This window comes from Pleurodeles waltl, chromosome 5 (assembly GCF_031143425.1).
Source record: "Pleurodeles waltl isolate 20211129_DDA chromosome 5, aPleWal1.hap1.20221129, whole genome shotgun sequence".
In the NCBI taxonomy this organism is placed as follows: domain Eukaryota; kingdom Metazoa; phylum Chordata; class Amphibia; order Caudata; family Salamandridae; genus Pleurodeles; species Pleurodeles waltl.
In genome coordinates this window covers 90,745,028-90,772,987 of record NC_090444.1, presented here as the reverse complement: position 1 = coordinate 90,772,987, position 27,960 = coordinate 90,745,028, and the positions used below count along the sequence as shown (strand labels likewise).

General features: G+C 42.3%; 1 protein-coding gene across 1 annotated transcript in view; it reads right to left on the bottom strand.

The window, feature by feature from the left end:
• The window catches only part of LOC138296999 (uncharacterized), a 178,244-nt gene that overhangs the window by 98,417 nt on the left and 51,867 nt on the right, over positions 1–27,960 (bottom strand). Inside the window, exon 5 of the mRNA XM_069236515.1 lies at positions 11,511–11,670. Coding sequence (XP_069092616.1) covers positions 11,511–11,670 — 160 coding nt within the window. The remainder of the gene's footprint in view (positions 1–11,510; positions 11,671–27,960) is intronic.

Below are 27,960 nucleotides of genomic sequence, written 5' to 3'. Positions count from 1 at the left end.
AAAATCCAAATCACAATAATAACAAACAACTAACCCTAAATCAAACTACCGCCATAACCATTAATTACCACATAACTAGTTCTCCAAGGAAACTAACCATCAAGCTCCTACCAAAAACTGCTAGTACTCCTGGTCCTTAGTAAGTAAACTTACAAGGGGACGCGTATAGGCCGATGGACCTTTTGATTCGCATGGAGTATCCTAGCTACTTAGTAATCAATGCTCATCAATAATCAATGTACAAATCAATAACTACTAAGAAAACATTATCATTAGACAATAGTGACGATAATTCATGAATAACCACAACTCAATATACGTTTTAGCAATTTTTATTTCCCTATTTGTTATAATACTAATCCATGCGGTTAATTCAAACTTTATTCAATCAGCTCAGAATTAGTTCATTAGTGACCACCAATAACATAATCTAATCAAAACTTGAGAAAACATATGGTCTAATGCTTGAGCATAAGCCAACAAAGATGAATATATCAACATTAATAGCAGAGTTCAGAAACCAGTTCGTAAATCATTTGTCACTGTCAGCGTCACCTAAAAGAACTTCACCTAACCCAGATTAGCATTAGCATGTGGGACTTCATGCAAAAACAATTTATAACATGAATTTGGAAAACATCTAGCTAAGAGAAAAAAAAACTATTTAAACAGCGCAGTTGGTACCTAGAAAGAAGGCATAAACGTTAATCAGTCACATTGTCATAGCTACCTAACCACGGAATGAATCAGCAACAAAGTCAGTCTTCGTCTTCAGGTCATCAAACGATCCGCATCACATCAGGCTCTCAAGAATCTTTTCTCCCCAGTATCGAAGTCTCTCTTCCAACGTCTGCACCTAACATCTCCCCAGCAGGTCTGAATATGTCCCCCTTGTCACAACATTATATCAAAGTTGCCCAGTCCATCCCCTAATTCCTGATTGCTCAATTAATCAACATATGTGACGCTACCCAATACATTCAATTTTTCAAATCTATGAATTCTAATATTTCGTTGCTCTCAGGTTGTCGATTGGTTCACAGTACGATGTCCTCATCATCCGGCTCATCAGGTATCGAAAATGTTGCATCTTCTTCTCCAGTCAGTGTCTCTATTGTTCGAGTCCTGGGAAAGTGCACCTAGCCTGCTCTACACACTGAATGTTGCAACTTCTATTCCCTCATCTCCTGTTTGTCGCTACATTGCAGAAATTTCTCGCTAAGCAGACTTTATTAACAGTGAATAGTTCATGGTTAGTTCATCACATTAGCTTTTCTACATTTCATGATTATTCTGCTGCTGCTCGAGGCCTGGCAAAACTAGGCCACAACTTTGGCTAAGTTAGCTCTACAATACAATGCAAAACATACGTCATACATCTTAATATGACATATTACTACATTGTTATTGCACATTTTCAATATTTCACACATTTATAATCATTTTAGTACAACTCGTGTAAGTTGGTAGCCATTCTGCGTGGGCACCTTTTCAAACGTACACATTAATTTTTCTATGATTACTTTTTCTATCTTTTTTTTGTTAATCAAAATGCATAAACATTCATTAATGTTTTTTAGTTAACATCTTTGCTTCCACAGTAGCTTGGCACAAGCAAGAAGTCTTAACCCAGAAGCAATGTGTAAAGTATTTGTACCAACACAAAGTAATACAGTGAAGACACTACAAAATGGCCACCACACCAGTTTAGAAAAATAGGCAATATTTATCCAAATCAAACAAGACCAAAACAACAAAAGTCCAACATACACAAGTCAAGCTATGAATTTTCAAAACAATAAGAGTTTTACTCCATAGAAAACAATGGAACATTGATTTCACACAAAGTACCTGGTTTGTGTAAAAAATAAGGTCCCACGGGCAAGCTTGCATTGGAAAAGTCAGCAATGCGTTGATTCCTTACTCGAAAGTGAGGCTGTGCGTTGTTTCTTCTTTGGTCAGGTCGGTGATGTGTTGTTTTTCCTTGTCGCAAGAAAGCAATGTGTCGATTTCCTCACAGGGCACCTCAGATGATGCCCAGTGATGGTGCGTGAGAAAACCGGTCGTACAGTGTTGGAAAACTGCGATGTGTGGGGTTTGCGTCGTTATCACCAGCCGAAAGCAGGTGTTGCGTCATTTATCCAGCCACGATGTGTTGATCTCCCAGCCGAAATGCAGGTGTGATAACGCGTCCCAACCTCAATAATTTTACTCATATAGGGACTCGTCTTAGGCCAATGAATCTTTTGACCCTGATTGGAGACTCCTTAAGATGAGATAGCTCATGAACATCTCCTGATTTAAATCAATGCCCTAATCAATATGCGCAGTAGCTAATCAATTCAGCTAATCAATAACATTTAATAAGAATCAAACGCACCGTGACCTTTCAGCCATGAATAACCACACAAATCTAGTAAGATTTTGGATATTTATTCCCTATTAGTTACAACCTACTAACATATTCATTAGTCTCAATACCAATAAGCACATCAACAAAACTACAATATGGCAACTGGAATATGACTTTGACAATGCAAAGATCAAGAACATTAGAACAAAACACGAAGCCAACATGTATCAAACTTTAGCAGAGTATCACTAGTACATTATTCAACAAAGCAAAGATTCATTCATTTGTTTATTTGCACCCGATTTAGTGAATTCCTTAACTAACCTCTAATTAGCATCAGCATGTTGGGCTTCATGCAAAACAATTTAGCAACATGAATTTGGAAAACATCTAGCCATGGACACAGTCAAAAGAGCAGTTGGTACCTAGAAAGAAAAGGCAAACAGACAATTACACTTTATTATCAGATAGTTACCCATCCAAATGAGTCGGCATACAGTTTCAGTCTTCGTCCTCAGGACAGCAGTCGATTCGCCATCAGCCAGGATAGAACAGCAAAGTCTCCGCAAGGTAGGGCAAAAAGCTCTTCCCTCATAAGGAGGAGAAGCAAGTATCGGGCAAGGCAAGAAAGGTGAGGATGGTTTAAAGTATTGAACAGCAAAGGCTTAACGCAGAATATCAGAGTAACAGCAAGAGTGTCCCTCTAATGGCTGATTTCTCCTTGTGTCACGTTGTTATATTGAATTTGCTGGACAAGTCCCTAATTTCCCATTGGGCAATATTTGGTGCATCGTAATCTTTGTCCAATAGTCCGTCGCTCACCTTACTAGAATTTTCACCTAAGACAGTTCTCATGCAGTTTATTGGCTCCTGTGATTGACGTCTTCATCGGGTAGAATGTCAGGTAAGAAAAGTTACACCCGTTGCTCCAGTCAGTAGTTCCATTGTCTTTACCAGTTTAGGCGACCTTGTACCTGTTGCGAATTACACTGTTGCATTCGACAAGAAAGTCTCCTTGAGCAAGTCAAGTCTCATGAGCAAGAATTTATTACAGTTACACACATCTCTAGCTTCTGGAAAAGTACAGCTTCATGTCCTTCAGAGAACAGCACATTGCACGTTGGAAAAACCCATTTAGTATGGGACCAGGCAGCTAGGCCCAGACCCTAAGGCCTAGTGATTAATTTAGCAAAACCTTAATACATAACTCTTAATTAGGATGCGTTAATACAAAACCATACATAAGTACATTATTAATTCATTATTTGTCAGTTTTATTAATCATCATATACATTGGTGGCCACTCCCTGTGGGCACATTTCAAACGTGTGCATTAATATTTATTCTTCCACGTTTTCTATGCAGCTTCATTATACATTACATTGCAAGCTTTTCATGTTAATATTCATTATAAAAGTTACACTCCAACAGGTGGAATGCGATTTTAGCCATGAAGCGGGTGGAGTGTCATTTTTCAGCAGCGTTGCAGGTGATGCACCAAAAACTTCCCCAGATGGTGTTCTGTGCGTGGATTTCAGTCCTTGTTTTGGCAAATTCACCTCTGAAGGGCCAGAGACTGAACAGGGTACCACTTGGCAGGGCAGATGTCTCAGCAGAGAGACCAGATGCTGGCAGAGGATGTTTTTGATGGCCCTGAGACTTCAAAATAGGAGGCAAGTTCAATTCAAGCCCTTCTCAAGCAAGAATGCACAAAAAAGTCCAGTTTTTGTCCTCTTTCAGGCAGAAACAGCAACTGCAGGCCAACCCAGTAAAGCACAGTTACAGGTATTGAGGCAGTACTCCTCCTCCAGCTATTCAGCTCTTCTCCTTGGCCGAGGTCCCTCTTGATTCCAGAAGTAATCTAAAAATCTCCGGGTTTGGGTCCACTACTTATACCCCTTTCTGCCTTTGAAGTAGGCAAACTTCAAAGGAAAGTCTATATTGTTCACAGGATCCTACCATATCCAGGCCTGGCCACAGAGACACACCAGGGCGTTGGAGACTGCATTATGTGAGGGCAGGTACAGCCAACTCAGGTGTATAAGTGACCACTCCTCCCTCCACTCTACCTCAGATGGCCCCTCAGGATATGCAGGCTACACCCCGGCTCCCTTAATCTCACTGTCTAGAGGGAATTCACAAACAACCCAACTGTCAGTCTGACCCAGACAGGGAATCCACAAACCGGCAGAGTCACTGAATGGTTTAAGCAAGAAAATGCCCACTTTCTAAAAGTGGCATTTTCAAAATGACAATTTAAAAACCAACTTTACCAAAAGATGTATTTTTAAATTGTGAGTTCAGAGACACCAAACTCAAAATTTCCATCTGCTCCAAAAGGAAAACTGCACTTAAAAATATTTAAAGGCAGCCCCCCATGTTAACCTATGAGACAGATAGGATGTGCAAGAGTGAAAACCAAATTTGGCAGTTTTTCAAATGTAAAACACATCAGTACATGTCCCACCTTTAACAAACACTGCAACTTGCTCGTGGGGCTACCTAGGGCCTACCTTAGTGCTGCTTTACATGTATAAAAAGGAAAGGTTTCGGCCTGGCAAGTGGGTACACTTGCCAAGGCGAATTGGCAGTGTCAAACTACACACACAGACACTGCAGTGGCAAGTCTGAACCATGTTTACAGGGCTACTGATGTGGGTGGCACAACCAGTGCTGCAGACCCACTAGTAGCATTTGATTCACAGGCCATGGGCAACTCTAGTGCACCTTACTAGGGACTGACTAGTAAATCAAATATGCCATTCATGTAAAAGCCAATTACACATATAATTTACACAGGAGCACTTGCACTTTAGCACTGGTCAGCAGTGATAAAGTGCCCAGAATACCAAAAACAGCAAAAACAGAGTCCAGCACACAGTCAAAACATGGAAAGACGTGGCAAAAAAAATGACAGAGGACACCACACCAAGAATGCCAGGTCTAACAGTAATATTAGGAGAATAGAGACTGATTTAAATCTTGGCAGTATGTATTTTCCATCTCAATGAGGAAGGAGTATACACACCACAAGAATGGTCCCACTGCCAAATATATATGCGGGCAGACTACAGGTTTAATCACAGCGGAGACTACTCTGTCTTCACTGTTATTAAACCCCTCTGATGGCCCTGTGGAGTAACGGCCATCGGAGGCAGCTCTCTAATTCTTCCCACCTAATTTAGATGGGCGGAATTAGAGGTCAGTTTTCACTACCAGTCACTGCCAGGAAAACCCTTGCAGAAAGGGACAGTGAAAACTGCTAAACGCTACCTTTGGCATGGGAGAGGACTCCCATGGTGAGGGAAGCATTTTTTTTTATTTTGAAACAGAAAATCCTGTTTTGGGATTTCTTTTTTAAAAGAAAAAAGAAAACCTTTTGGTGTAGGGCTCCATCCTAGGACCAAAGAGCGAAATGCATTGGCGTGAACCACATTGACAATGGTTCGTGTCAATACTTCATAAATTACACCAGCGTGGTGGTCATTTATACTTCTGGTGGGCAGTCAATTTACCGAGGCAACGGCGGAGCAATCGGGCCGACTGCCAGCACTCCAATCATTCCCATAAGCACTAATAGATCTATTGTTATCTGGGATGAAATTGCAGAAATTGTTCATCTACAAAACCCTGCCAAATTCACCTTACTTCACAAGAAGGGTGACTAGCGCTAAGCAGTTTTGCATATACATTACATACATAGCAATTCATTCATTATTTATTTGTAATAATGTGCTAGCAGTATTAGAAGTGAACTGATCCACAAAGGTAGATAATCTTCTATCTCACATCATACATATCTACTCCAGTGAAATGAATCATAGTTCCTAATGCATCTAGCACAGTTTGCCCAAAACCTTGTTTCACTCTCTTCAAACCAGAAGCATCACTCATCTCATTCACATACGCCTGATAGCAGGAACTCACCCAATTATGAGGTCGGATGAAATAGGCAGTCTTACCACACACATAATAAATGTCCTTACAACTTGCTCTTTCATACAAACTCTACCTACTTGACTTAAATCTTGGAAGTAAACTTGAAGTCCTAAATTCTTCTTCAGCTTTAATCTGTTCTCAGGTTTTCTTTTCATCTTTCCAATCTTTTAATTTTCACTGTCCTTTATTTATATACCCTAATAGATTTGTGTCCGTCTTTATTCAAACTGTCCATGTTCCCCTTAGTAATTTTAATATCCTGGTTAGTGTCTGCACCTGGTTTAAAATACTTAATATATGTTACTAAACACACAGGTTCTCCAGAAATAGAGCAGTCTTCCAGCAAGGCTTTGAAACCCGGCAGATACAATGACAAAAGTTATTGATTATTAAATATACTAACAAAAACATTTCATGACAAACTGTAAGACATTGGCAGTTAATAATATATTGATCTTTCAGCTGCAGATGATGGAAGAATGGTAGAACACAAACCAGTTCCCAACCCCGAGGATTTCTATATATTCGTTTAATGAGTTTGCAGACATGTTATTTTTAAATTTACTCTATAATATTTGCCTGTGTGTCTGTGTGTTATGTCCACCTTTATTATGAACTGTAGTTTATTAAACTTGTAATGAAACATATTGAACCTGAGAAATTAGTTACAACAGTAGGTCAGCTAAAATTATTACTATGACTGTAGTGAAATCATACTAACAATTTTACAGCATCTGCTGTATGCCATTTCTTCTGAGAACAAAAACAAAAATTAAAAGGGTTCACTACCCAAAAATCAGTTTTCACAGTGTATTTCCAACAATACTAAATCTTGTTTGCGTCTTCTTTTTTAAGCAATAGTTAAAAATCTCCAGAATTCAGTTCTTTTTTTTAGGTCATTTTTTTAGTTCATATATTCAAGATTCTGTTTCTTCATCTGGAAACTTTAGTAATAGAACAAAATGGTTTTCTCGCAGAGTTCCAATCTTAATTTCAACATTTCAGAACATGCAAAGATTCAAGATGGTTCCTCTTCCTCTAGTGAGTCTTCAAAGATGAATTGGCAACAGTTGGTTGTAGTGAAACCTTTCACATATGATTCTTCTTTTGTCCATAAGTGAGAGATTCTTGATATGCCCACACATATGCTAAATGTGTCCACCCAAGATTATTTTTCTTGTTGGTCTCTTAACAACAGAAAACTTTACTATTACTATTGTTAGAATCAATTCCAATTATTTCTGGTTTGTCCCTAATTGTCTCTGATCTTTCCTTCTCCCAATGCCTTTGTTTACAAGTTCTCTTCGCTGTTTTAGGGCACTTGTCTCCTCAATGCACTCTCTCAACTTTTGTTTTTTCGAATATGACTACTGCTGAATCTTCTTCACTCACAATTGAACTGGTACTTTGATTAGTTTCAGTAACTTGACTATGAATTGCTTATTTTCCTTGGGGGTTCTTAAGACTGGAATTTTCAGCTGGAGTTTTTCATGAACTGGATCAGACTGTTTCTTCCTGCTGCTTGTGACTTTGAAACAGTTCTCCAGTATTATCCTCAAATTGAAATTGGCTACTAGTACTTTCTCCAGGATTTTCACTCTCACAAACATCAACAACTTCCCTAGTTTCAAGATTCATTTATTTCTCCTCGTGATCCATGCTGCAAACATGAGCTTGACTCAGTGAATCTGTGATTTTTCTCACTTCTTTATCCTCTGTCTTCATCTTCTTGTGAGAGCAGAGTGGATGCAAAGTGGGGTTCCTTCACTCTTCACAACAGTATTAGTAATAAGCACAGCTTCATTTAGTCCCTTCCATTTTGGTTCCTGGCAGATTTTGCTAACATGCTTCTTGATCAGAATCCAGACGCCTGGTTGTAGTGGGCGACACTGAGTGTCTTTTGTCTGTGCTGTTGCCAAGTCCATCTAAGGAGAGATTGATTTCACCACATCATTTAACCCTTTGTAATAATCTAATACAATACTACTGGTTATTGACACAAGTTTTGCTGAAGAGATTTACACCACACTTATACCTCTGCCCATCAAAACCTTGAGGGGTGATATACCAGTCTTTTTATTTGAGGTTCTTCTAATACTCATGAGTGCATGAGGAACAGCATCAGGCCACTTAAGATTTGTTGAGGCACACACTTTGGCCAACTCACTTTTGATGCTGTCATTCATCTTCCACATGACTCGTGATGATTGAAGATGATAAGTAGGGTGATATTTTAGTTCATTTTGAAGTGCTGTGCATGTAAACTTTAGGATCTCATTCCTAAATTGTGGTCCACAATTGTCTATATAGAAATTGGCATGTCGGATTGTGGTATTACATCTTACAATAAGGCTTTGGCACTGTCATACTGGTGCTTCCCTGTTACGTAGGCCTCAACCCATTTTGAGAGCAAGCAGATAAAAATTAGGACAAGCCCATTATGTGCATTTCAATGAAGTCTCCTTGAAGTCTAGTAGATGGGCCTTCTGATTTCCCCATGTAGCTCATGACAGCTAATTTTTTCTTTCCTCAATGGTTTCCCTGACAAGTAACACAACTCTGGCACAAATCTTCTGCTGCCCCTCTGAATTTGGTGTTCTACCAATGCTTTCTAAATGTCTTAGTCATTGCATCGTTCCTTACATGCGTATGGCCATGTAGTTAACATGCCATTGAATGAAGCATGGAGTCTGCAAGTGCATAATGGTGATCAGGAGTGACTCATAGATCACTGAAATTTCTCTTACAATCATTCAATTCACGTTTCTTCCTCTCGTCCTCTGGTACCTCAATTCACATAATATGGTCTGTATTAGATTAAAAAAAGCAAGTGACAATATTTCCATACTAAGGCCCTCATAAAGAACATGGCGGTCTGGAGGTCCGGTAATTGCCGCCAAACGGCCTGGAGGTCCAGACCACCATATAATAAACGTGCCTGAACAGCCATGTTTGAAACGCCACCATCGCCAGGCTCCCACCACCAGGCAGCCTGGCGGTGGCGGTGTTTGTGATCTGACTCGGATTCCACCAGCCTTTCCCTGGCGAAAGGCTGGTGGAATGAGTGACTCGGGCCCCCCTGGGGGCTGCTATGGATGCTACACATCAGTAAAATAAAACATAAAATATATTTATTAAAATTAGTGCAGATATTGTTATCCTTTCTGCAAGACACAAATATTTTGAAAACTGGTTGCCCTCATTCCAAGGTGTGCAATAAATTCACTTGGCAGAACTGCCTGTGGGAAGTACCTTCACAGCATGGTTGCAGCAATTTTATTATGCAATTCATTTCTTACCATAAAGACAGAGTGCTAGGCAGGTTGCAAGTTATACTGTGAACTGGAGAAAACAGGTGCTGTTCACAAATCCTCAAGATGTCTGCCTCTGGTTTCTGGGTGAACACAAGTAGGGTACTTTGTGCTCCAAATAGTGGACCCTCTCTATCGCACTCCAGGTTGGCATCTTCAGAACGTCAAAGATAATGTTGAGAGGCAAGTTGCAAAGTTGCACCTGAAGTGCAATAAGTCCAAATGGGACACATCTGTATCCTCCCACTCACACCACGAGAAGTTGCGCAGTCAGCATTCCAAGGAGCCAACTCTGCTGCCATTGTCTGACTCTGAGCCTGTTTTGAGCAAAGTCTTGTTGACTTTGTACCAAATAGAGGCTGTTAGGGAGGCCATTTGATGCCGGCTCCTTAGTACCCCAAAGAGTCTCAAGGTCACCAGACACTCTCCCTCCAATTAGGTCTAACCCATGTGCTCTAGCCTGTCCCTCTGCTAAGACCAGGAACTCTGACCATTTGAGCCGCAGTGCATGACCCTGATCGTTAGGTCATCCCTCAGATTCCCCCGTTTTCATATCTTGAATGTTCCTTTCAACCTGTTCTAATTCAGCTTGTTGATCTTGTTTAAACTTGGTGATCAGGTTGGAACCTCGCTTGGCTCCCTGACAGTGCAGATCTTTTCCTCCACTCCTGCACCAGCAGACCTAGCGGTTCCTCCTGCCTTGGTGCCTGCCCTGACTTCATCAGCTCTTGCTCTGAATATGAGTCAGGCACCCTTTTCCATACAGAACTGTTGTCATCCCATGCCTGACCTGTTTCTGTTCAGATTTGAGTGTATCATGTGTCTGTCCTTACAGTGGCAGTTGGTAGGCATCGGTGCAAGGACTGTTCTCCAGAATTCATGGAAGGAGACAGGAGATAGGTGAGAACAAACAACAAATCAGCAACAGAAGGGCTGCTCGAGATCTGGTGGACTTTTTGGCTAGGGTGAAAATATATATGCACCAGCAGAGGGTCTCTAGTGTCCTTGAGGCAGAAGCAAGTGCAGCTACGTCATGCATGGAGCATGGCTGGCGTGTGGCAGGTTTGATAATGTCTCATTTTGGGCACCACATGCTGTGGTCCAGCAGGGCACGTCCTAAAAAAAAGTGGCGGACTAATTAGTATGACCAATGCTCAATGGCACAACATAGAGAGACAAGGGAATCAATGTCACAGGTAGGACCTCTAAAGTTCAAGTAGTCTGGCTAGTGAGTTCACAACATTGTGTATGGAGGTGCATGAGTCATAGTAAGTTTTGGGTGTGGCGCAAATTATAACTTTAGGTTATAACCATAACTCTACTTTCCAATGTCTGTATAGGTTAAGGTAGTTTTAAATGCAAAATATTAGTTTTCCTAACTATAACTTATCCTCAACCTTTTTTTTTTTTTACCAAATATATATTATCTATCTATCTATCTATCTATCTATCTATCTATCTATCTATCTATCTATCTATCTATCTATCTATCTATCTATCTATCTATCTATCTATCTATCTATCTATCTATATCCAAAAAGTAACAAGCAGTCATGGCGTTATACTCCAAAAGCAAACATCTGGATTCCCTGGAAAAGTCAGGGGCCTTGGGCTGTGCACATGGCCTGTTTTAGGCATCCAAAGTATTTCTGGCAAATCTCTGTCCAGATCGCCTTTCTTGGCTGGTTCTTGAAAGTCAGCTCAGTCAAGGGGGCATAAATGGTGCCATATCTCTTGACAGCCCTCCTGTAATAACCTGTGAGGCCCAAGAAAACCCTTAGCTAAGTCTGGATTTTGGGGGCTCCCAGGCCGGGATGGTCTCTATTTTGGTCCAGTGGGGCTATACCTTACCCCTGCTCACCAGGTGTCCAAAGTACACACATAACCCCTCCGTATCTGACACTTACTGGCTTTGCTAGTCAGGCCTGTATTCTGCTGGGCTTGAAGCTGAAGCACTTCCTGCAGATGACAGAGGTGGTCCCTCCAGCTGCCACTGAAGACAGCAACGCCATCCGGATAAGCAGCACTGAAGGCCTCCATACAAGCAAAAACTAGGTTCACCAGGCTCTGGAAGGAGAGAGGGGAACTTTTCAATCCAAAGGTCATCATTTTAAACTAAAAGTGGTCTTCTGGAGTGGAGACGACTGACCTCTCCTTAGCTCCTTCAGTTAGGGCAGTCTGCCAATATCCTGAAGTTAAGTTAAAGGTGCTCAGGAACTTGGCAGCCCCTAACCTATCAATGAGTTCATTAGCTCTAGGCATTGGGTAAGCATCAGTCTTAGTGACTGAGTTGAGCACTAGGGCGGTGCCCGGTGGGGCAGCTTTTGGTAACAGTACCACAGGGCTGGACCAGGGACTACTGGAGGGCTCAGTCCCCCACTCCAAAGTCTTAGAAACTTCCTCCTTGATGCTGGTCGTCACTTTGTCTGACAGCCTGTAAATGTTGTTTTGATAGGGGGGCTGTCTCTAGTATCTAGCCAAGGAGTGAGGGAAAACAGAGAGGCAAACTTCTCCAAAAACTTGCAACAGTCCCTCTGTTGTTCTGTGGTCATGGCAGGGGAGAGGATGTCTCCCTCCACTGACCCATCTTTCTCTTTAGATGACAGGACGTCAGGGAGTGGTTCACTCTACTTCTTCTCCCCTTCTTCTATCACCAGCAGCGTAGTGACCTCAAACCTATCACAGTGTGGCTTCAGGCGGTTGATATGGAGGACCCTTAATGGATGTCTATGGGTCTTGAGATCCACAAGGTAGGTGGTCTTCCCCTTCCTCTCAACTATCTTAAGAGGCCCAGTCCAATGCTCTTGGAGGGCCCTGGGCTTCACTGACTCCATCACCCACACTATCTGCCGAGGCTAGAATTCTGCAGCAGTAGCTGTCTGGTCACACTACTTCTTCATCACCTTTTGGCTAGCCTCCAAGATCTCAGAATTTTCTTCTAGAGCTCGGCCATCTGTTTCCAGAGGGCTAGCATGTATTTAACCACGTCTTGGGGGAGTCTTCTTGGGAGCTTGCTCCAACCCTTTCCTAACCAAGCTGAAAGCACCCATTACAGGGTGACCATACAGAAGCTCAAAGGGGCAAAATCCAACCCCTTCTGTTGTACATCCCTGTAAGCAAAGAGAAAGCAGGTTAAGATAATGTCCCCATTCTGCCTCATAGACTCATGTAGGCCCATATTCACGCCCTTCAGGTTCTTGTTGAATCTCTCAACAAGCCTATTTGTTTGTAGATTACAGGGAGTGAAAACGTGTAAGTAACTCCACACTCTCTGTGATCCACATACTTGCGAAGACCTTTTCAAGCTGGCAACAACAATGGTGGTTACTGGATTCCTGGAGGAGACTATGGCCCTCATTCTGACCTTGGCGGGCGGCGGAGGCCGACCGCCAAAGTCCCGCCGTCAAGTTACCGTTCCGCGGTCGAAAGACCGCGGCGGTAATTCTGACTTTCCCGCTGGGCTGGCTGGCGGTCGCCTTCAGACCGCCAGCCAGCCCAGCGGGAAAGAGGCTTCCACGATGAAGCCGGCTCGGAATCGAGCCGGCGGAGTGGAAGCTGTGCGACGGGTGCAGTTGCACCCGTCGCGTATTTCACTGTCTGCGCAGCAGACAGTGAAATACTTGTAGGGGCCCTCTTACGGGGGCCCCTGCAATGCCCATGCCAGTGGCATGGGCACTGCAGGGGCCCCCAGGGGCCCCGCGACCCCCCCTACCGCCATCCGGATCTCGGCGGTCCGACCGCCGGGATCTGGATGGCGGTAGGGGGGGTCGGAATCCCCGCGGCGGTGCAGCAAGCTGCGCCGCCGCGGAGGATTCAATGGGGCCGCGGTACACTGGCGGGACCCCGCCAGTGGTGCCGGTCCGACCGCGGCTTTACCGCCGCGGTCGGAATCCCCATTGGAGCACCGCCGGCTTGTCGGCGGTGCTCCCGCGGTCCTCCGCCCTGGCGGTCAAAGACCGCCAGGGTCAGAATGACCCCCTATATCCTGAGATCAGGGGTTACTCATTTTATTTGAGTATGCATGAATTAAACATGTGTCTCAATACATTTTTGTGTTCCCCAGACATCCATATGCCAGTCCAAGGAGCGGAATACCTGTGTCCAATGTTCTCAGATCATAACCAGTACTGCTCCTCCTAAGTTGGAGCAAAGAGCGTCTTTGAATATTTGATTGGAGTCTGCATGTGTACACCCTGGAGGACCTGTGTTCCTAGAAACTATAGGAGAAGCTATACGCAATTATTTCATGGACAACGCAGCCACTGCCAGCGCACCCCAAATCTACTTGGGTGCGCTTAAAGTGTTCATTAGGGGGAGATGCATGGAGGAGATATTGGGAGTGAGGTACACCTTGGTAGTGTAGATTGAGATGCAAAAAAGAGCACTGAGGGTCTTGGAGCTGGTTCAACCTGAGAACCAGGGCCGAAAACTGTAGCTCCTATAGGCCAAAGAACTGTTGCTGGCTCACGCCAAAAAACTTGACTGTTTTGATTATTGCAAGTATATGATACGTACTCATGTAGAGTGCGGGGAACAACTCTATACCCAGGGAGGGATAAGCAGCAGATTCACAAGGTACTATATTATTCTGTACGCCCCCCCCAGGAACTGCCCCCCAACAGTTGAGCCGATCTCCCGATGCTATCAGGGGAGGAGGTGGAGGCTCTGGGGGGAGCCATAACACTTCAAGAGGCGTGAGCAGCAATTAAGGCAATGGCATGAGGAAAGTTTTCTGGGTCTGACAGACTACCTGTTCAATTTTATGCCACCTATACTGACAACCTAGCGCCCCCATCTTCCCTGAAAAACATGTGCTATGTGACGAGTGACCCGAAACAGCGTAAGCTGAGATTTGCCTCTGCCCCAACCCTGAGACAAGAGCACTCGAACTCTGAACCAGAAGACCCACCCCCTACACCTTCCAACCCTATTTCGACAGATGGTGCCGCAGCCATCATGGTGGAGCTTGGAGCTGGCTTCCAGGCCTGGGCAATATTGAGGCCTTAGTGTTGACCCGAATGACGGCTGGATGGAGAGATGAATCGACCGCAAGCAGCAGAGGCCTAGGATTCCCTGACATACTGACTGATTAAGCTAATCAAAACTATTTTGTGAGGCTGTCCACTTTACTAGATGACATATTGTGACTACGGGCTGCAGTTCAGATTAAGCCTCTCAACAGATCTCCATGTTGTTGGTTTTGTGGACTTCTACACTGTTCTAGCAGCACTCAGACTTGGCACCTTACTCTTTATGGAACTGTGGGGCACTGACCACCAGTATGTGGACTTATGAAGCCCAATTCATATAGAGGCTCCCTTTCTGAGTCCTAGCGTAAGAAGTGCTCTGCAATCTCAGGAAGAATTAACCAAAAAAAAGGACCATTGAAGAGACTGCCACCTTCTTGCTGCAACTCCAAGGTGCGGCCAACGGAGGGCTCGCTTGGAGATGAGTACATATTTTCTGACCCTTTGAAGCTAGGTGGTCTAAAAGTAACAGCCACTTCAGATGTTTTCAAGGAGAGAGTGAATGAGGTCTCCTCTTTAGCTCATTTGGGCATGCATGAATCCATTGACAACGGCCCACGTCTGGGGTCTCCACCTGGGGATCACAAGCCCAGGATCAGGTGCAGCTTTAATAGCCTGAGGAGGGTATGTTGCAATGGTAGTACATAGGTGTCCAAGGTTTAAGACTCTTCAACAGCTGAAACAAATGGTAAATGCCCCTTAGATCGGAGATAGAGGTACAGAGAGGTCTATTAACATCGAAGATACCCTGCAATTGTCTCACACTGATATATCTGTCAATAATTGGTTTGCGTTTCTTTTAGCCGAAATTGAGATCTTAAGAACTCACAATTTTTAACTATTACATCTTTGTATGATCAGACGACTAATATGGATGAGAAACTAGCTCGCTTTTTGGAATGACTTGGCCAGGTTGAGCAAAGTATTTAGAAGACAATATAAGTAAGCAACTGAATTCTGCAGATGATGTGGTGGAAGGAACTTTCCTCACTTAGAGTATAATTGGATGAATTAGAGAATCATTCTGTCAAATCTTAGATTTGTTGGTATTCTGGATGGCAAAGAGGCCTAAGAGGGAGGGGTAAACACCTTGGTTGAGGCTTTGATCAAAAAGCATGTGCTCATCAACACCCCTGTGGCTCTGTCTATTATGCAGGCCATCGGTTCCCTCTCCATCTACCTCCAAATCTAAAGCACCCACGGACTATATCAGTTAACTTCCATGACTTTAGGGTGAAGGAACAGATCCTATCTGAGGCAGTTCAACAAAGGTTGTTTGGAAAACGGTGCCCAGTTACAGATTTTTTCTGATACCGCTGCTGGGGCAGCTCACCTTAGGAGAGATTTTAAAGACACAATTGGTTTGTTTGAAACAGCTACTGTAGAGGTAAAGCGGCCATATAACAGCAGTCTAAATTAAAGGTACTTTTTAAAGGTCGCTTTTGGATATTTTTTCTCCGGTATAGAGGCAAATTATTTTTTTAAGCAGATTCTGATGAAGGCGATCTATGGAGCTGTTGATCTATATTGACTTTTGTTGATGAAGTTATACTGCAGGCACTATTATCATTCTATTTTGTTGTAAAGCTGCATTGAGCTTTATAGAGACGAAGACCGATGGGAGCGAGGTGCAGTGTAGAGTTGTCAGAGTCTAGGTGCTAATAGGGGGCACCAATATAGTGAGAGAGAAGGTGATAGGCAGGGCTGATGGGAGAGCCTCCTTCCAGAGGGGACCCTAGAGGTTCTTGGGTTTGGGGTGGTGGGGGATTAGGCCTAGTAGATGGGTGGGACAGGATCACCAGAAGGGGTCTGCACTAGGGTGGACTATTGATAAAATTGGTCGTACTATTTTACAGTATGGAATAATTTACACAATCTGCATTGTTAATGATGAGTTAGAGTGATGGGGTCATTTAAGATGATTTTGTGCAATATAAACGGGTGAGGCAATAGGCGAATATATGGCTACAGTTAGTTGGCTAAAACTTTTCAGTCTCAGTGATCTTTCTTGGCAGGAAACACACTTAAAATCAAGCTAAAGAAATTGCCTATTACCCTGTGGTTTTACTAATCCTTTTTTTAATCTGCCGGGTTGGCGCACACAGGGGGAGTAGACATTTTTTTTCTAGATCCCATAATTGGGAAATAGAGAGTGTTAAGAGGGATAGCGAGGGGTGCTGGCTTTGGATCATAGCACATTTAGATTCTCAACTTATTAATTTTATAAATTGTTACAGACCAATAGAGGATGATGTCCAGCCTCTTGAACAAATAGATACAGCTCTATTGGACACAAGGAGACTAGTTATGATAGGAGGAGATTTCAATTTACTTTAGAATCCTGTGCTAGACGCTTCTCACAAAGACAAGAGACAACTGAATTACAAATAAGGGTCTCTGGTGAATGGATTCAAACAAAAATGTGGGCTGGTAGACCCAAGGAGCATTGCAAATCTTGATTTAAGGAAGTACACATGTTTTTCCAAGTGTCTTAAGTCTGCATCACAAATTGATTTTTGTTTTATTTCTGTTCAGTTTAATAGATTAGATTTGCAAATTATGTGGAATCGTTACTCAGATCATTCAATTATCTCTCTTCAAGTCAAAACTGAGCTAATTAATCCTAGAGCTACTAGATGGAGTTTTGATAGGTCTCTATTGTTAGAGGATCTCTGGAAAAACAATATCCATATTTTATTAGGATTTATTCAAACTTGGTCTCTTTTTAAATATTTAGGAAGCATTTATGGTCTGTTTTTGCGGCCAGGTCATCTACTTTAAAGCAAAATTAATGAAGTCCCATAGAGTCTTGACAGAGGAAATGCAGGGGTTATAGAAAAGGAAATTAGTACATCTTAGTTCATCTTCCACCTTCCCTAGTGAAACACTGGAATTGGCTAAACAATAGCTTTGAAACCTCTTTTAAATGAGGAGCTTGTTAATGAAAGGACTGTATTTCCAAAAGTTTATGAGGAGAGTGAACACGAAGGCCGTTTCCTGGCTTGGTTGGTAAAATCTAAGGCTAGTATCGATAGGATAGAAGAGGTGATGGCCCCAGTACCTAACTCTAACACTTCTCATATCAGAGGATGTTATTGGCGATTTCCTTGATCTAATTTCAATCCCTCAGCTTTCGATCAATTAGCAGTAAAGCCTAATTTAACCGATATCAAAGACAACATTTTGGATGACCTTGGCTTCTAGCCAATGCTCAGACAGCAGAAATGGATGGTATCCCCAATGAGTTATATAAAGAATTTGTTTTGCTGTTTCAGTATAGTTTGATAAATCTTTTTAATTAAATAATTTGTGGAAGACCTATTTCTGTAACATTTACTGAATCTATTGCTTTGAGCTTCCTAAAGAAGGATATGTTGCCTTTTAACCCTAATTCTTACAGGTCAATTAGTCTGCTAAATACAGATTATAAACTGTTGATGACTAATTTAACCAATCCCCTGGTTCCTGTTGCCCAGAAATGTATTCATGCTGACCTAAATGATTTTCTTCACCGTAGGACCACAATAACTTATACTAATTATCTGATTCAGGCCAAAGACTATTTCTCGACTAATAAGACCAGAGCTGCCATAATTATGGTTAATGCAGAAAAAGCTACAGACCTGGTCAATTGGGCAGCTTTATTCCATATTCTGAAGACATTTGGTGTTCATCCTCTATTTATTAATCTACTGAAGAATGTATGTTTAGGTGCAGTAGCTATGATCAGTATCAATTCAAGAGATGCAGACCAAGTTCATATTTCACGTGGAACATGTTAAGGATGCAAGGATGCCCTTTTCACCAGTTTTAGTTACCTTTTTATTAAGACCTTGGCTAATATGTTATGCACTAATGATTCTATTGTACCTCCAATAGTAGGAACATGTTAAGGATGCAAGGATGCTCCTTTTCGCCAGTTTTAGTTACCTTTTTATTAAAACCTTGGCTAATATGTTATGCACTGATGATTCTATTGCACCTCCAATTGTAGGCATATCAAAAGTAAAACTTTTTGCAGATGATATTATTTTATATTTGGATGCAGTGGAAGGTAATATTCAAAGAGCCCTAGATAGGTTTAATGATTTCACTGCAATTGGGGTTTAGAAGATTAATTATAATACATCAGAAGTTGTTCTTTTTAATGCTTCAAAGGAGGAAATCCTTATTGCAATCAGGGGTCAGTGGAAATCTACTCGCACTATGAGCTATCTTGGAGTATTGGTAACTAATCTTCTAGATTTATATGAGTTAAATTACCAGTACTCGTACAAACAACTCGGTGCCACGCGTCCCTACGCCTTTTCAGGTTCCGACCACAGGCTTATCAGGGCCTGCCTACCTGCCTTTTCATACTTGTCCAATTTCTTACTCAGCCACACTATTGATAGATCTACTCCAAGAAGTTACCACTGACGTTTCAAAGCCTATTCAACTGATCACGAGGCTCCCTCATCACTTACCTGCGTTATGTACCATCCTGGCCGGACGGCCCAGCCTTGATAAAGTCACTGGTGTGACGAAACACGTGTTGGCTGTATCTCGCTGATGGCACTATGATTTCTAGTATCTACTAAATAAAGACACCATCTACATACAAGACTTGAGACTTCTTTCAACTGTGTACCTCAGCATCATACTACCAGGGATACTTATCCCTGCCATACTTTTGGACTATACTTCCTGTGTGCTGTGGCCAATTTTGTTCAATTGAGTTAAATTATAGTACAACATTTGGTAAGGTTAAAAGATTGCTGGAGTGTTGGCGCTCCTCACCTCTGAGTTGCCCTAATTAAAATGCCAATTCAACCACTTTTTTATTTTTGTTTTCCAGTGTCCCTAAAATACTTAATAAAAACTATTTTGAGGAATTAGATTGACTAATTCGAAAATGTATTTGAAAACAACAGCATCCACATATTAATCGGATGGTTGTCCAGCGAGGGCTGACTATACCTGACTTCTACCACTAATATCAGGCAGCCTTCATAATTAACCATGCACGTTTATAGGCTGACCTGCTCTCACCTGATATGTTCCTTTTAAGAAACATAGTGCAGGATTTATGATTGTAGTTCTTGTTTTTTTTTAAAATCATGAAATGCCCCAAGAAAACTAGATGCAAAACTACTAAAGCAATAATTTTGAGTAAAAATGAATTAGGTGTAAAACATAATGGTGGTCATTACAACCTTGGCGGTCTTTTAACAAGACCGCTGAGGGACCGCCGTGCGGAAGACCGCCAGTAGTGGCGGTGTGCTGCTCGGCGTATTATGACCGTTGGCTGCCCTCCGTCGTTTTTCCGATGGAGAGCCGCCAACAGCCATACTTGCGGGCGGCGGGGAAGTGGAGGTTGCTCCACCTACACCGCCACGGCAACAAAACACCGCCCAGCTAATCACGTCCTGTGATTCTGCACGGCGGTGTTCTGTTGGCGGTGTGGTGTCGGCGGAGCTGCCCCCATGGCTCCCGTCCCCTCCCGGCGGATCGACGGAACAGGTAAGTCGATCGTCCGTTAGGGGAGGGGGTGGGGGGGTGTTGTGTGTTGGGTGGGTGCATGGGGGTGTGCGTCTGTGTATGTAGGGGGGTGTGAGTGCGTGTATGCTTGCGGGGTGGTGCGTGTTTTGGGAATGAGTGCGTGTATGTCTGTAGGTATGTCTGTGTGGATGTGTGCGTGAATGTGTGAATGTGGGTGTACGTGTCTGACTGTGTGTGTGGTTGTTGGCATGTATGTCGGTGTGTGTGTGTGTATGTGTGTTGGTGGTGCCTGCGTGCGTGTCGGGTGTGTATGTGTAAGGTAATGTCGGGGTCGGGTGGGGAGGGGGGCCCTGCCACCTTTGGGGGGTGGCAGGGGTGGTGGGGGTGTAGGGGAGGGAGTCGGGGTGGGGGTGGGGGGTGGGGGAGACCCCTATCAGTGCCAGGGAAGGAATTCCCTGGCACTGATAGTGCTTACCACCATGTATTTCATGGTGGTTCCTACCGCTGGAAATCCACAGCGGTAAGCCGGGTCACAATACCGGCGGCGGTATTGTGACGGCCGCCAGGCTGGAGACCCAGGTCTCCAGCCCAGCGGGCGGAACGGAGAAGCGGCGGATGACCATGGCGGTAACCACCATGGTCATGATACTCAAAAAAGAGACCGCCAGCCTGTTGGCGGTCTTACCGCCGCTTTAACACCGTCCGCCAGGGTTGTAATGACCCCCAATATATTTAATTGCCATGCTTTTTTTCAATACAAGGTTGTAATAGTCTGGGGCTAAGGATAGCGGAATCTACAATTGCACTTTGGAACACATTGGGGTTTACTATCAATGGCAAATGGAGGACCTGGCAGCAGCTGGCTCTTCGGGACCAGAAGAATGCAGCTATTTTATAGTTTTGTTGTGTTCACATGTTTATTTTGTTTGCAAAATACTAATTGAGACAGATACCCATTGAAGACTTTTTCTAAACTGCTCTATAAATCTAATATGATAAGAGTTGGGAGCTGGTATAAAGTACTTCACCAAAAAATGCAGCAGAGTATTATCCCAAAATGTCTTCAGAAGGAAGCATCAGTTACAGGGTGTGCTATCTCCCTGAAACAGGGGGTGGACATTTCTGTCTTTAGCTACAAACTGTTAGGGAAGTTAGTTTTAGAAGAATGAACTTTTATTGCTACGCGGGCACTCTACTGCACCCCTGCAGTTTTAATTAAATGTTTCCTAATGTTTTAAATACATGTTTTAGATGTACTACGATGTTGCAGAGAGACTGGGCACATATTTCTGTTACTTCCCTACGCGACATCTGTTTTGAAAGAGGATATTCATGTTTGTATCTCAATGACTATCTAAAAGGGTGGAACCTGATTTACTAGTCGTCCTTTTTGAGGTACTGGTAGATAGTGAGGCATTTGTCCTATCTACACAAACGTTTATTTTCTCGGCTGTCTCAGTTTCCAGATCACTATTTTACTGTGTTGAAAGACTCCTAGTTACACACCATTTGAGCAATGACATACTAAAATTATAGAATATATGTGTGCCAAGAGGAATAACAAAATTGTTAAGTTTGAGCAGTTGTGGAATTTGTTCTTGCTAGAAACGGTGGAAGATAATGTTTTTATAAGAAAGTGAGAATACTCATTGGCATTTGTTGCACAATTACTTCTGCACTTTATTGATATTATATTACTCACAATTGCAATTTCCATTTTAATGAGTATGCTCTGACTATGATAAGCATATTTATTGACTCTAATAATTTGGTGAATTTTGGTCTTTAATGAAATGCCTTTTGCACTATCTATGACAGAGTCTGACCATTTACTTAAATTTAAGTTAGTATTATTTATAGCTTCCAAACTCTTTATTGGAACATTGCACTTTAATGATATGCATTTTGCATTAGCTATGATTGCACATGTAGTTCGCATTTTAGCAATACACTTTTTGGTCTTTTTTGCCCATGGTGTTATATATTAGCTGAGTGATACATGATTTTCTGGAAAATAAGTTTTGGAGTTAGATTATAAAGAGATTAGAATAATAATATTATATATGGTTGTAATTAACTTTTTCGTAAGCTGCACTTATAATACTGTATGTTATTGCTCATCTATTTATGGACTGTTTGTGTTAAAAATTTGATTGCATGTTTAAAGTATTGCCTAATAAACATAAACTACAATAAAACAAATTATATTTGGTTATATGTATGGATGTATGTTAAGTATTTAGGGGTATTGTTTTATTACAAGACCTTGGGCAGACAGCTAAGAGATTCAAGCAAGTATTATTACAGTGCAAGTTTTCTTCCCTATGGTATTATCAGAGGCAGTAACCAATACTATAATCATTCCATACAAAGGTAATTTGACATTTGTTGTAACAAAATACCTATGTGTAGGCTTTAACGCAGAGAATGAACATGTCACACTTCAATGTTATTCCTTTTGATTTGAACAAGTGTTTTTGACAATCAATATACAACACCTAATGTGTTCATCATAACCTTTCATAATAAACATATCAGACTTATGGTAACACAAATATTTTTTCCTAGGGAACCAATAAGGCCTGTAGCTCTTATCAATAGCTTATCACCACAAACAACTGAAGCCTCCTATACTGAGCATAAACTTTCCCGGAATGCAACCATTTAGCATACAGTCATAAATTCACATAGTATGCAACATTACAGTTGGCAAAGCAAAATACTATCTTTTCTAAGAGGGCCAAATAAGGATTCTGAAATCTTCTAAATCCACGGTTTGCCCTAGGAGATTACCATTACAAAAATGTTTTGCTATTAAAGTAATAAGTGAGATTCAATGTAACAAAATACCCATCTGCAAATGCCTAGTAACTTTAAATATGATTTTCACAGTCACTATGTGTGACAAATCAGGGCTTCTTCCAGTGTCCCCCACTTTTTGCCCCTATTTTTGACTACTAGATACTGGTTTTCTGACTCCAGGGGTGCCCTGTGCTCAGATAACCAGATCCAGGTCCTATGCCCTGATTGAAAGTATATGCAAACTATACAGAATTATAATTGGCATGACAACCTACCTGCAAATCTCTGGTATATGGTAGGGCATGTAGTTTTAGAGGCCCAGCAGATTTAATGCACATAAGTGTGCATTGCTGTGTGGCCTGCTGTCACTTTTAAAGCAAGCCCTGTATATGTATGTATATAAATGCATATGCAAATTCAACTTTGGAATCAAAGATACTTCCAAAGTCTCAGGCTACCTTATTCTCTACATTTAAGTTACCCCTAAGGTCTCCCCTAAGTGCCCCATGTGTAAGGTGCCTTGTAACTATAAGAAGTGTTATTATAAAATATGTTTTATATGCCCTGGTGAGGAAACAACAGCCAATGTATTTTTTCCATTATAGTACATTAGCTCCATAGGATAGCATGGGAATACTTTATTAAAGTATAGCTTTTGCTAGGAAAAGGCTAGCAATGTCATTCTTGGACTTAAAATAATAGAATAAATCCAACAACTTGCCACTGTTAGATTCATAATAACTATCAGAGAAAATAAGTTATAGAACTTGCTTTTCTGAGGAGCCAAAATCCATCCTTTCAGCCGCATTTCTTTGATTGGTCAGCTTCTACCTTAATGAGGTGTGAAGTTCCCTGCATAGAGACAAAGGGACATCTGGTGGGTGGAGAGCTGCAAGCCGCAGAGCAAAAGGCAGGAAGGGGGCTGGGTAGCGAAACTTGTCTTAAAAGGGGGAATGACAGTTAGGACAGGGCACAGGCTCACCCCCACTTCACAGACATATAGGAGCCCCAGTACGTAGATTAGCAGAGGGCTTAGAGGGGGAGTGTTATGGAAGGTTAGCCACACCAGTGGGGTGGCTTAACCATATCTTAACCTCCAGCAGAAAGTTTCACCATTTTGGATTTTGAAGGAATAGTGATTTCTGGGAATGATTTTTGCCACACTTTTTGCCACCAGATTTTGGCACCCTTCACCCCATTGGTCAGGGGTGCCCTGCTGCTTGCCAGCCCAGGAACACTGAATAATGGATTTGACCAGGTGGATTGTAGGAATTGTATTCCCAACGTCCCAAGGAGGAACGCAGAGATTCTGCATCCTTGGATAGGATTTTTGGACCACTTCCCTGCATCAAAAAACACTTCTGGAAGTAAATGTAAAAGTGTTAGATCAGGGGCGGCTGGAACTCTTTACTCTGTCCCGGTCCAACGTGAAGTTTTTTTTAACTATTTGGGCGGTATTTGCCTCTAAGAGTTAGTTTTAGTTTTAATCTTTAAAAATTTATATCTCTGGCTCCCTATATTGGATTTTTGTTGTTTTAGCTTCATTTAATCATAAAAATACAAACTATGTTTATAAACTGTTGTGGAATTTTTATTGTTTTTTGTGTCTTACTTATTTAATGTACTGGTGTTTTTAAATTCTTTATACTCCTGTCTCCTAGGTTAAGCTTGTCTGTTTGCAGCCAAACTACCAAGGGTTGAGCAAGAATTCATTTTTGAGACCTTAACTTGACCTTATGTGTGATTGTGGACTTATTGCTAGATGTAGGTACCTACCTGCATCTACTAATAATCCACCTTTCAACACTATGTCAGGCTTACTGCCTTTATCACAACTTTGCATTAAAAACAATCAAGCTTTTGACGCTAATCATTAACGTTTCACAATAAGCAACTCAGATCTACTGTGTTGCTTCATGGGACTTCCCACAAGGCAACCATCAGGTATACCATAATAGCATTGCAAATATGTACAATATACTGTTGTAAAAACAATGCAAACCCCCTTTGAATAGAGCCCAATACAAATTATGATAGCGCAAATCATATATTGCCATGGCTTGCTTAGGTGCGTCACCAGCACCAAAACCTGTTGCCTATTAAAGTAATCTGTGAGATTCCACGAAAGAAAGTCCCTGCCTACAGGCTTTAGCACAGCGTAATTGCAATCTCCCCATAAGAGCTATTTGCTTTTTAGCCATACTTTTCACAATATGTAAGTAAGGCCTACTTGCTTTGTCATACCTTTTCATTATAAAGAGATCCCACCTAAGGAATCTGATACAGCTTTTCTCAGCGAATTGATAAGGCCCATACCCTTTACCAATGACTTCACACTATGTACAACCCAGTCATACCTAAAGAAGAGTGCAGAAGCTGGTAACCATTATGCAAACATTCATACGTTTACACATATGTACAAAATTACAGTTGGAAAAACAATATTCAGCCGCTCTCAGTAAGGCCTAACAAAAATCATCACAGTGAAATTCTACTCCCAGGCATTGTCAGAGTCGGTGACCAACACCATTACCCTTGCTTACGATGGTTATTGTGAGATTACAGGTGACCAAATACATATTGATGGCCTGTTACACACTGTGACAACAATCCACTGGTTTTACCATCTGTTGTTCACAATACATACACAAGGCTTACTGCCTTAGTAATAAAGTTTCATAATAAACAGGCAACATGCCCCTGCACACCAATTGAGTATTTAGCTGTTATTATTGGCTTGTCGCCATAACCAATTTAGGCCTACTCTACTGAATATAAGCTCAGGGGCGTAGCTTTTTCAGTAAGCTTGGAGGTTTCAGCTTCATATTTTACAAAATTCAGGCTGGAATTTAGGCCCTCATTACGAGGCTGGCGGTCTTTAGACCGCCAGTCTCGCCGTGGTGCTGGTGGTAAGGACCACCACATTAAGAGTTGTGCGGCTTGGCAGACACCAAGCCTCCACAACCCCGCCTGGTCCGCCGGTGCAGTCGCACCGCTGCAGCAGGCCTCAGCCTGCCGTCCAGGTTACAAGGTTTCACACCGTCAGGCTTTCCGTGGCGGTCATCCTGCCACGAAAACACTGATGGTCACGCACCTGGCGACAGGAATCTTTATTCCAGTCGCCAGCACACACAAACACATATGTCCCAACACATCCATACCCCCCCACACATTCACACACTCAAAACCCCCACCCCTTCACGTTCATATGCATTGACGTACACACACATGCAGCACATGAATGCTTGCACTCAGACACCCCACTCACTCGCATTCATTGACACAGACACCCCCACTCACTCGCATTCATCCACACAGACAACCCCATACATGCGCACACCCCACACACACACATTCATATTCACTTGCAGACACGCACGCATTCAGTAACCCCCTCTGCAAACACGCACACACGCACCCAGACACACAGCCCCATACCCCTTCTTTCAGACACCTACTTACCTTCTTCGCCGAGGGGGACGTCCAGGAGGGGATGGGTCCTGGTGGTCTTCCCTCACCACAACCACCACACCAGGCGGATTCCGCCAAGCCGTATTATGGCTTGTAATATGGCGGGCGGAGTCCTGCTGGCATGGTGGTGCCGTGAGGGAACCGCCTCTGCAGCACCGACCGACAGCACAACTGCTGGCTGCTTTCCATCTCAATAAGGGTGGAAAGCAGCTAGCACATGTTATGTGGTGGTCTGCTGACCACCAGCACTGGCGGTCGTATAGCGGGTTGGGCTTTGGCGGTCAGTGAAAATGACCGCCAAAGTCCAAATGAGGGCCTTAATCTTTAAATACATTATAAAGCAAGCAGGGGACATGAGATGGGCCTAAGGGGAAGTGGAAAGGGAAAGGAATGCGTATTAGTAGTAGTACTAAGAGAAAAAAACACAATGTTTTGTAAAATAACCAATATTTTTGATAGCTTTCAAAAGAGAGAGGGAGAGAATGTGTGTGCATTTCTGTCTGTGTGTATGCAAAATGCACTGTTGAATGCCAACATATATATCACTGTCCCTGACGAAAATCACCTGTACCCATCTATTTATCGGAAAATACTTTTATTAAGGGGGGTGCAACACCCCACACTCCTGCTGAAGCTACACCCACACATAAACTTTACAAAGGGGCAGTCATCAAGCATGCAGTCATAAAATTGCAAATGTATGCAAAATTACAGTTGGCAAAGCAAAATTGTATCACTCCTAACAGGGCTTAACAATGATTATCACAGTGCAAATCTTCTATACTCATGGTTTGTTATAGGGTGTACCAACACCAAAGCCTTTGCCTACTAAAGCAATCTATGTGATTCCATGTTAAAATAAACTAGCAGTAGGTTTTAATTCACAGTAATAACAATGCACTCTTTAATGTCTACTGACCTTAAGGTATGCTTTTCACAATTAATTTGTCAGGCCTACTGCCTTTATCATAACTTTTCATAATAAACTATCAGGCGTGTAGCCTTTATTATTGGCTTGTCACCATAACCAACCTAAGCCAATAGCACTAAAGCGTACACTTTCCACAAGACAACCATCCAACATACAGTCATCAAAGTACAAATGCATACAGAAGTATAGTTAGCAAAGTAAAATACTATGGCCCATATTTATGAAAGGTTAGCGCCACCTTAGCGTCATTTTATTTGACGCTAAGGCCGTGCTAACATAACTCCATATTTATATTTTGACGCTAGATATGTCTAGCGTAAAAAATATATGAGATAGCATCATTTTTAGGAAGCACAAACCCACCTAAATTACGCTAGCCCTCCAGCGCCATGTTTACCTCCCAATTCTAAAACGAAGCGCACCTAGAAGACGGACCCAAATAATAACGCTAAGGCCTATTAGCATCAAATATTAACTCCTGGTCAGACCAGACGTTAAAGTGAGGTTAGATACATGTTCCACTGGAAACACTATAAGTCCACCATGGGGTCATTATTTTGGGCACATAGATGCCCAACCCAACCCCCAACATCACCACCACCCACACCACAGGGACACTACAAATGGAGGGAGCCCACCACTGGT